The sequence below is a fragment of the Perkinsus marinus genome (assembly GCF_000006405.1).
Source record: "Perkinsus marinus ATCC 50983 genomic scaffold scf_1104296934368, whole genome shotgun sequence".
NCBI classification, from domain to species: Eukaryota; Perkinsozoa; order Perkinsida; family Perkinsidae; genus Perkinsus; species Perkinsus marinus.
The window spans coordinates 48,586-59,697 of NW_003214825.1; the positions used below are offsets into that span (position 1 = coordinate 48,586).

General features: G+C 39.8%; 1 protein-coding gene across 1 annotated transcript; it reads left to right on the top strand.

Annotated features, from left to right (window-relative positions):
- Nucleotides 1–261: 261 nt before the first annotated feature.
- Pmar_PMAR022574 (conserved hypothetical protein) lies at nucleotides 262–10,712 on the top strand (the record flags this gene model as incomplete). The annotated part of the gene is made up of 12 exons (XM_002784885.1): nucleotides 262–421; nucleotides 1,129–1,236; nucleotides 3,716–3,848; nucleotides 4,380–4,436; nucleotides 5,168–5,440; nucleotides 6,283–6,414; nucleotides 7,145–7,292; nucleotides 7,791–7,968; nucleotides 8,393–8,540; nucleotides 8,934–9,103; nucleotides 10,130–10,199; nucleotides 10,699–10,712. Exons 1-12 carry the CDS (start codon nucleotides 269–271, stop codon nucleotides 10,710–10,712), a joined length of 1,584 nt encoding a protein of 527 aa, XP_002784931.1. The 5' UTR covers nucleotides 262–268.
- Between the last annotated feature and the right edge of the window lie 400 nt (nucleotides 10,713–11,112).

An 11,112-nucleotide genomic window follows, 5' to 3' on the forward strand; every position in this document is an offset into this window, starting at 1 on the left:
GAAAATTTTTTTTTCTTGTCGACTTTTTGGTGATCAGAAAATATAAAAAAAATCTGATGTTTGACGACGTGTGATTGTGACAATGTGAAAAAATTTTCCGGAAATTTTTGGGAATTTCTGCTGAGTCTTTTTATTTTTATCAGTTCTGTTAGAAATGTATAAAAATTATGGAAAATTCCCAAAAATTTCCGGAATTTTCATAAGGACGTAGTTGATCATGTGCATATTTTCCCATACTCAATTCGCCTGTTATTAGTATTACTTTATAATGACAACAGACACCACTTCAGTGGTGAAATCAAGTAGTAGTAGTAAGCTGGCAACTAACACTTCGAGTGGAAGTCAGCCTAGTAGTAGTAATAATAACAGCTCTGTGGGGCAGGGCAGTCCTAGAGTGGAGCATTCACCACGCCTTGTTGAGGTAATTATAGTAGTAGGTAGTATAGTATATAGTAGTAGTAGTAGTATAGTAGTATAGTAATAATGGTGTAATAGTAGTAGTATAGTAGTATAGTATAGTAATAATGGTGTAATAATAGTAGTATAGTAATAATAGTATAGTAATAGTATAGTAATATATAGTAGTAGTAGTAGTAGTAGTAGTAGTAGTAGTAGTAGTAGTAGTAGTAGTAGTAGTAGTAGTTTGTATCGCACTCGAAATCGAGAATCAATTTCACATTATGAAGTTGAGTTTTATTATAAACAGTGGAGTTTCGCGATCACTCGTTTTACGTGTAGTGGAAAACGCGATATTCAACGCGGTGATATGCAGTAGTCGTGAAATATGTTTTTCATATCACTAGGGTCAAGAAACTCCATCGAATTTCACCCGAAAAAGATGCATTCTGACGAATCTGATGTTAGTAATTTTACGATTTTAGTTTTGCTCTATTTAGCTTTGCGAAATAACGTCTCCCCAGAGTTTGATAAAAATAAATGAAAAATATATAAAAATTTCGAAATGAAATTTCTCTCTCCGGGAACATTATAGGCTTTTTTAGATGATTTCCTAATCTGAGTTCAGATGAGAAAATATGCATATGGTAATTTACATAAAAGTTCATAAAAAAGGAGTTTCCCCCTAGTGATATGTGAAAAACATTTTATATGTGATTTTGTATTTCTCAGGAGAGCTCTGATGCTGTTATATCACCAGTCGGCGCCGCTCAGGAGGCTTGCAGCGGTAGTATGGCTGCTAAGAAAAGCATTACGGGCTTGGGGAATGGGAAGGAACAGGTAATAGTAGTAGTATGGGAAGCTATGTGTGTTGTTGGTGATAACAATGGAGTTTCACGACGTGCAGTGGCGTCGTAAAACTCGGTGAAAAACGCGATATTTGCGCCTTGCAAAACGCGTAAAATATGTTTTTCATATCACTAGGGTGAATTTCTTGCTGGCTTTCCTATACTGACTATAGCGTGAGGAACTCCTGAGCTCAGCAGCTGAGGAAAGCGATTACATATATTCCTACTCCAACACTGTATAGGAAACTCCTGAGCTCAGCAGCTGAGGAAAGCGATTACATATATTCCTACTCCAACACTGTATAGGAAACTCCTGAGCTCAGCAGCTGAGGAAAACGATTACATATATTCCTACTCCAACACTGTATAGGAAACTCCTGAGCTCAGCAGCAGCTGAGGAAAGCGATTACATATATTCCTACTCCAACACTGTATAGGAAACTCCTGAGCTCAGCAGCAGCTGAGGAAAGCGATTACATATATTCCTACTCCAACACTGTATAGGAAACTCCTGAGCTCAGCAGCAGCTGAGGAAAGCGATTACATATATTCCTACTCCAACACTGTATAGGAAACTCCTGAGCTCAGCAGCAGCTGAGGAAAGCGATTACATATATTCCTACTCCAACACTGTATAGGAAACTCCTGAGCTCAGCAGCTGAGGAAAGCGATTACATATATTCCTACTCCAACACTGTATAGGAAACTCCTGAGCTCAACAGCTGAGGAAAGCGATTACATATATTCCTACTCCAACACTGTATAGGAAACTCCTGAGCTGAGCAGCTGAGGAAAGCGATTACATATATTCCTACTCCAACACTGTATAGGAAACTCCTGAACTCAGCTGCTGAGGAAAGCGATTACATATATTCCTACTCCAACACTGTATAGGAAACTCCTGAGCTCAGCAGCAGCTGAGGAAAGCGATTACATATATTCCTACTCCAACACTGTATAGGAAACTCCTGAGCTCAGCAGCTGAGGAAAGCGATTACATATATTCCTACTCCAACACTGTATAGGAAACTCCTGAGCTCAGCAGCTGAGGAAAGCGATTACATATATTCCTACTCCAACACTGTATAGGAAACTCCTGAGCTCAGCAGCTGAGGAAAGCGATTACATATATTCCTACTCCAACACTGTATAGGAAACTCCTGAGCTCAACAGCTGAGGAAAGCGATTACATATATTCCTACTCCAACACTGTATAGGAAACTCCTGAGCTGAGCAGCTGAGGAAAGCGATTACATATATTCCTACTCCAACACTGTATAGGAAACTCCTGAACTCAGCTGCTGAGGAAAGCGATTACATATATTCCTACTCCAACACTGTATAGGAAACTCCTGAGCTCAGCAGCTGAGGAAAGCGATTACATATAATCCTACTCCAACACTGTATAGGAAACTCCTGAGCTCAGCAGCTGAGGAAAGCGATTACATATAATCCTACTCCAACACTGTATAGGAAACTCCTGAGCTCAGCAGCTGAGGAAAGCGATTACATATATTCCTACTCCAACACTGTATAGGAAACTCCTGAGCTGAGCAGCTGAGGAAAGCGATTACATATATTCCTACTCCAACACTGTATAGGAAACTCCTGAGCTCAGCAGCTGAGGAAAGCGATTACATATATTACTACTCCAACACTGTATAGGAAACTCCTGAGCTCAGCAGCTGAGGAAAGCGATTACATATATTCCTACTCCAACACTGTATAGGAAACTCCTGAGCTCAGCAGCTGAGGAAAACGATTGCATATATTCCTACTCCAACACTGTATAGGAAACTCCTGAGCTCAGCAGCTGAGGAAAGCGATTACATATATTCCTACTCCAACACTGTATAGGAAACTCCTGAGCTCAGCAGCTGAGGAAAGCGATTACATATATTCCTACTCCAACACTGTATAGGAAACTTCTGAGCTCAGCAGCTGAGGAAAGCGATTACATATATTCCTACTCCAACACTGTATAGGAAACTTCTGAGCTCAGCAGCTGAGGAAAGCGATTACATATATTCCTACTATTCCAACACTGTATAGGAAACTCCTGAGCTCAGCAGCTTAGGAAAGCGATTACATATATTCCTACTATTCCAACACTGTATAGGAAACTCCTGAGCTCAGCAGCTTAGGAAAGCGATTACATATATTCCTACTATTCCAACACTGTATAGGAAACTCCTGAGCTCAGCAGCTTAGGAAAGCGATTACATATATTTCTACTATTCCAACACTGTATAGGAAACTCCTGAGCTCAGCAGCTTAGGAAAGCGATTACATATATTCCTACTATTCCAACACTGTATAGGAAACTCCTGAGCTCAGCAGCCGAGGAAAGCGATTACATATATTCCTACTCCAACACTGTATAGGAAACTCCTGAGCTCAGCAGCCGAGGAAAGCGATTAAATATATTCCTACCACTCCAACACAGTTTATTAAAGTCTTTATATTTTCAGAGTAGCGCTTCTAGAGTTGCCCAAGCCCGAGCTGAGGCGGCCAGAAGTAGCAGGTCTAAAGTACGCCAACAACGAGGTGCTAGTACTGGACCGCAACAGCTGTCCTCTACTACTGCTGCTGGTGGTCTACAAGGTAGGGGTGAGGGTGAATATAGATTTGCGAGATTTATATATATTTATTGAAGTTTTACGTGAAGCGATATTCGCGGTGATATGCAGTAGTCGTGAAATATGTTTTTTATATCACTAGGGTGAAGAAACTGTAATCTCTTTCTCTTTTTATGAAAATATATTTCACTTTGCGAAAAACGCATGTGAGCAGTGAATAACGCGTAAAACACTTTGTATGTGTTTTTACGTGATTTCTCCGGTGTAATTCGCCACTTCATATCGCGTTTTTCACATGGAGTATTACGCCACTTCACGTAGTAAAACGGATAGTCGTGAAACTCTAAAGTTTATATATACTCCACGTAATTTCATTTCACATTTTTTTCGGCGAAAATTTGGTATGTTGATATAACAATTTAGGATTAGCGGAATGTCTCAGAATTACGTTATGAAAATTCTCAGGAATTTTCATATTATCATCAATGCATACAGATGCTCTCACATATTGCATATTCCCCCCTAAAAATGGGTTTGAATTTTGATGTGATTTCAGAGAGTTGTGGTACGACGCAGTCGATGACAAGGACGAGGACTTTGAGCCCGCAAGGAGGTGAAGTCGTGGTTTAGGAGGAATAATACGATATTGAAATTTTTGCTCGTTATACTACGTGAAGTGGTGTAATACTTCATGTGAAAATAAATTGAAAACACTTGGCGAATTGCACCGGAGAAATCACGTAAAACACATACCACGTGTTTTACGCGTTATTTACTGCTCACATGCGGTCCTGGCGAAGTGAGATATGTTTTTCACTAGTGTTTTTCATATCACTAGGGTCAAGAAACTCCATTATATGTTCGCATTAACATATCAGTAGTCTTCAATGGAGTTTCTTCACCACCCTAGTGATATGAAAAACATATTTCACGACTACTGCATATCACCGCGTTGAATATCGCTTAGTTTTTCACCGAGTTTTACGACGCCACTTCACGTAAAACGGGTAATCGTGAAACTCCAATATTATTATTATCTATTGGAAAATTTGTATTTATAAACGTCTTCGATCGAGTTTCTTGACCCTAGTGATATGAAAAACACTAGTGAAAACATGCATATCGCGAATATCGCGTTTTTCACTTCCCCTAGAACGAGTGAAATTCCGATGAAACTGTAATTTATCCTTATACGTTTGATGAGTTTCTTCACCACCCTAGTGATATGAAAAATATATTTCACGACTACTGCGAATATCACCGCGTTGAATATCGCCTAGTTTTTCACTACACGTAAAACGGGTAATCGTGAAATTTCATTGGAGCTCGAGATGGCTTTCTCAGGAGATCCGGCAGAGCCATCTGTGGTGAAACCAACAGTAGAATCACGCCGATGGTCGGACATGACGAGTGATGAAGATTCGGAACCGATAGCGCCGAAACTGCGAAAGTTCGATCCCCCCAAGCGGTCGTTTTCGAGCGTCGTTACTGGCGGGCTTATGAAGAAAACATCTTGTGAAGTGAATAAGGTTAATCGTCCTGGAAGTCCTCCATCACAACAAGGCTCGGCTGTTGCTACTGTTGTTGGGGCTAAGGGCAAAACTACAAGGATTACATGTAGGTATTTCTGGTTAAGGTTATATGATTCACGTTATTGTTGTTGTTGTTGTTGTTGTTGTTGTTGTTGTATATGTTGTATATGTTGTTGTATATGTTGTTGTATATGTTGTTGTATATGTTGTATATGTTGTTGTATATGTTGTTGTTGTATATGTTGTTGTTGTATATGTTGTTGTTGTTGTTGTATATGTTGTTGTTGTATATGTTGTTGTTGTTGTTGTTGTTGTTGTTGTTGTTGTTGTGATTTCGACAGTGTTGGAGTAGGAATATATGTATATGTGATCGCTTTTCTCACCAGCTGCTGAGCTTGGGAGTTTACTTAACTCACATAGTAGTGAAATACAGAAACCAATAAGAATTTCCCAAAATTTCATCAACACACGTAGTTGACCATGGAGAAAATTTTACTCTCCAATTTATCGTGTTATTATGATACAGTGTTGGAGTAGAAATATAAGTTTGCTTTCCTCACCAGCTGCTGAGCTTAGGAGTTTCCGAAGCTTACTATACGAATTGTGGTAGAAATGTACAGAAACCAATGAGAATTTCCCCTCAGAATTTTCATATTGTCATCACCAACACATGTAGTTGACCATGTGTATATATTCCCCTCTCACACAGTGGTTGTTATTATTATGAATTATTAAGTTCAGAATAAAATTCCAAATTTTTCTTCATATAGTTATTATCGCTGTTTGCTGTCCATACCGAAGCTCAGGAGTTTTCTCGCTACTTAGAGTAAAAATTTCCTCAAAATTTTCGTATTGTCATCATCAACACATGTAATTGACCATGTGCATATTCTCCCACACAGTGGAATTTTTCGTTACTGTTTTCAGGCAAGTCGGCTCGTGGGGTAAAATCGGCGGTGACTGGTGACACTACGAGCACGCCGGTGACACCAGAGGCTACTGCTGCGATGGAGCAAACGAAAAGTCAGGCACCTGCTGAAACGACTGTGAAAAATAAAGGTGATCGATTTGCATGGTTATGTGGTACTTTGGAAATATGCACGTTTTTAATTGCATATGTTGGTGAATAAATGTTGAGGAAATTTCTGACATTTTTCACTGCTCTAGCGCACATAAGGAAACTCCTGAGCTCAGCAGCTGAGGAAAGCGATTACATATATTCCTACTCCAACACTGTATAGGAAACTCCTGAGCTCAGCAGCTGAGGAAAGCGATTACATATATTCCTACTCCAACACTGTATAGGAAACTCCTGAGCTCAGCAGCTTAGGAAAGCGATTACATATATTCCTACTCCAACACTGTATAGGAAACTACTGAGCTCAGCAGCTGAGGAAAGCGATTACATATATTCCTACTCCAACACTGTGTAGGAAACTACTGAGCTCAGCAGCTGAGGAAAACGATTACATATATTCCTACTCCAACACTGTATAGGAAACTCCTGAGCTCAGCAGCTGAGGAAAGCGATTACATATATTCCTACTCCAACACTGTATAGGAAACTCCTGAGCTCAGCAGCAGCTGAGGAAAGCGATTACATATATTCCTACTCCAACACTGTATAGGAAACTCCTGAGCTCAGCAGCTGAGGAAAGCGATTACATATATTCCTACTCCAACACTGTTGATTTTCGTACATTTCTACCCGAATTCATATATATACTTCTATAATTAGCTTTCGAGCCTCCTGAGCTCAGCAGCTGGTGAGGAAAGAGATCATATTTAGGTATTACGAAAAAAGGCGGCGAAAATAACCCTTCTACACCCACTGTTATACAGCAACAACAACAAGAAGAAATCGAAACGACCGTTGGAACGACCGGCAGTCCTAAGGGAAGTGCGGTTCCACCGAGTTCAGCTAGGGGGAGTGCCAGGTGAGAATATTTTGAAGTTTTACTCATTTTACGCGATGTGGTGTAATACTCGGTGAAAAACGCGATATTCAACGCGGTGATATATGTTTTTTTCATGAAATTTCACCCTAGTGATAGTGAAAAATATATTTCACAATTAACTTGGCGGAAAACAATTGTGCTATCGGCGGTCGCGGAAAAACATATTTACGCCACTTCACGTTAAACGGGTCGTCGTGAAACTCCACCGAAAATGAAAATTATGAAGTTTATTGTAGAGAAAATTTCAAATCAGGTTGTTGTGATTTTGGACTTTTTTCTTACCCGAGTTTTACGACGCCACTTCACGTAAAACGGGTAATCGTGAAATTGTATTGGAGTTTCACGACGCGTTTCACGACGTGAAGTGGCGTCGTGAAACTCCGTGAAAAACGCGATAATTGCGGTGATATGCAGTAGTCGTGAAATATGTTTTTCATATCACTAGGGTGAAGAAACTCCAATGTTATTACTTCTTAGATTGTCGAGTGGGAATAAGAAGAGTACGATGAGCAAGGCAGCTACTGCTGGATGCAGACGACAGTCGAAGTCTGGCTCTAGAGCTGAGGAGAAGCGAACTGAGATGGCTACGGTTCCTGAGGACAATGAGCTTAGTGGTTACGGCGCGGAAAGCATGGAAACAGCACATTGGGGAGCAGTAAGTTGACGTCGATATTCGCGGTGATATGCAGTAGCTGTGAAATATAAATTTTTTACTATTTTTTTCATATAAACTCCATTGAAATTTATTACTAGGCCTTCTCGGAGAAGGGGCGGAGCTCGGCATCCGGGTTCGATTCCCATGCCTGGCGTTTTTCTGCAAAAATATGTTTTTTGCACGGAAATCTACATGGTCGGGGCGGAACCCTAATTTCGTATTTTTGCTAGTATCCCCAGAGCGAGAGCTATCGAATGGTGTATAGCATGTGATCATAACCTCTCTAGATCGAGCTGGATAATTTGTACGCACGCACGCACGCACGCACGCACAAAGTGTTAGTAAAGTGAGAGAATACGCTCCGCTCGCTTCGCTCGCTCCGCAATTACTATTGACCATATGCGTAATTTCTATCTCTATTTAGATGCCTCCTCCAGCTGGGCAGTTTCACCCTTTACCCGGTTTCTACCCTCCGAATGGTATGCCTCCTATGATGATGTTCCCGGGGCCTGGTTACCCCAGCGTTCCTATGTTAACGCCGATGCTGCCGCAAGGCTATGGACCACTTATGGGTGAGGTTTTGGGAAATTGGAAAATTCTGTAGAAAAAAAATAAATTTTGTGAATTTAGCGCGTTTTTTAGACTTTTTCAGTTGGAGAAGTACTTTGATTTCTTTCGAGTCGCACGTGAAATCAATGGAGTTTCTTGACTCTAGTGATATGAAAAACAATACATATCACCGCGAATATCGCGTTTCTTTCACCGAGTTTTACGACGCCACTTCACGTAAAACGGGTAATCGTGAAACTCCCTGTGTTGGAATATACGTTAGCCTGATATCACTTTTACTAAATTACCAAAAAAACTATAAATAATGGCAAAAAAGTTATCAGAATTTTCTCGAAAATGGGCATTTTTTTCTTCACATAAAATGTCATCATTTTTCACGATTTTGTTATTTTCAGGTAATCTGCCACCCTATGATCACCCTCATTTCGGACCGGAAGGTGAAATGAACTCATCACGTGGAACTCCACAGAAGAAACGCTCGAAAGAGGCTAATAGGAAACAACAACAACAGCAGTGGAATGGCGTCTCTCCGATGCAGGGAGGACTGCCACAGGCTCATATGTATGTATGAATATCGGTTGAATCAATAAAGGAGTTTCTTGACCCGTTTTACGTGAAGTCGGTAGGAAAACGCGATATTCGCGGTGATATGCAGTAGTCGTGAAATATATTTTCCATATCACTAGGGTGGTGAAGAAACTCCAATGCATCGATAGTTGCCGTCCCGAATTGTTATGAAAATTTGCGGTACTTTCTGAGGTTAATGAGAATCGATCTAAAACTATATGTTGCATATACAATGTAACAATAACTATGAACATGTGATGTATCCGTTTGGGGACTGTGATGATAGCGACAACTTGTTCACTATAATATGTCCTACAAAATAACACACATTTGCATCGATCAAATTCACACGTAGTGTATATGTATATATCAAAGTTAACATTAAATTCTCAACGGGCATGATTTACGTTCATTGGAGTTCCTGAGAGTTTCATAACTGCTTTCCCTCACTAGAAATTGCTGAAAATCGCTGAAAAATTCTCCAAATTTTACTACTTGATCAAGTCACTGAAATAGATTTTACTAGTTTACTAATTTGCTGAAATAAATTGCGTAAAATTTTACCTGAGTTTCACCCGTTTTACGCGAAATTCACGGCTCACATGCGTTTTTCGCGAAGTGAAATGTGTGAAATATGTTTTTCACTAGTGTGTTTTTCACATCACTAGGGTCAAGAAACTCTACTATTCTACTAATTTTCTGAAAAAAAATCCGTAAAATTTCTCAAAAAATTACCCATTTACTTTAATTGAGTTTCTTGACCCTAGTGATATGAAAAACATATTTCACGACTATTGCAAGGCGCAAATCTCGCGTTTTTCACGGAGTTTTACGACGCCACTTACGTCGTAAAACGCGTCGTGAAACTCCAACAAATTGCATAAAATTCTACTATTTTTCAATTTTCTGAAATAAATAGCCACAAATAAATTTTAAGTCGTATATAAATTTCCTTTTTTACCGTTGTATATTCTCGTGGGGGGATTTATGGTATTAAATGTGGTTATAGGTACGGTCATATCAGGCGACATCCAACGGCTACGATAGTGTATACGACATCGCCGATTCCTCAGGATACTACGAGCATTATACTGGTAGTAGTGATGTGACAGAAGGGCGGTATGAAGTTGATCAGTAATGGAGTTTCTTCACCACCCTAGTGATGTGAAAAACGTATATCACCGCGAATATCGCAGAGTTTTACACCACTTCATGTAAAACTGGTCGTGAAACTCCAGTGTTGGAGTAGGAATATATGTTTGCTTTCCTCAGTTGAGCTCGAGAGTTTCCAAAGCTTGTTATACGAATTCTGGTAGGAATGTACAGAAACCAATGAGAGTTTCCTCTCAGAATTTCCCCAACACATGTAGTTGACCATGTGTATATATTCCCCCCTCACACACACGAGTTGTTATTATTAAGAATTATCAAGTTCAGAATAAAATTTCAAATTTTTCTTCATATAGTAATTATCACTGTTTGCTTTCCTCACCGAAGCTCAGGAGTTTCCTCGCTAGTTAGAGTAAAAATTGCTCGAAAAATTTTCACCAACACATGTAGTTGACCATGTGCATATATTCTCCTCCCAAACAGGTGCCAATGGCTAACGGCAATCAGGGTGGTGGTCATCATCCTGCAGTGCCAATCATAGGGAGCTATCCGATACCACAATTTGATAATAATAACGCTCCACCACCGAGCCCTCCAGTAACACACCCTCCGAGTGGTCCCCAGAGTCTTAGGTGAGTTTACGTTGCTGATAGCAGTGGAGTTTCTTGACCCTAGTGATATGGAAAACATATTTCACGAGTAGGAATATCGGGTTTTTTCACAGAGTTTTACGCCACCTCACGTAAATTTGAGTAGTTGTTAATTGTGATATTTTATGTGAAAATTTTTTGGTACTTTTGAAATTCTCATTCTGGGAATTTTTGAGATCTATGGGTATTGCAAGTTTTGACCAATATCATCACCTTAATGAAAAATGTTCATTTTTTCCGTAGTGTT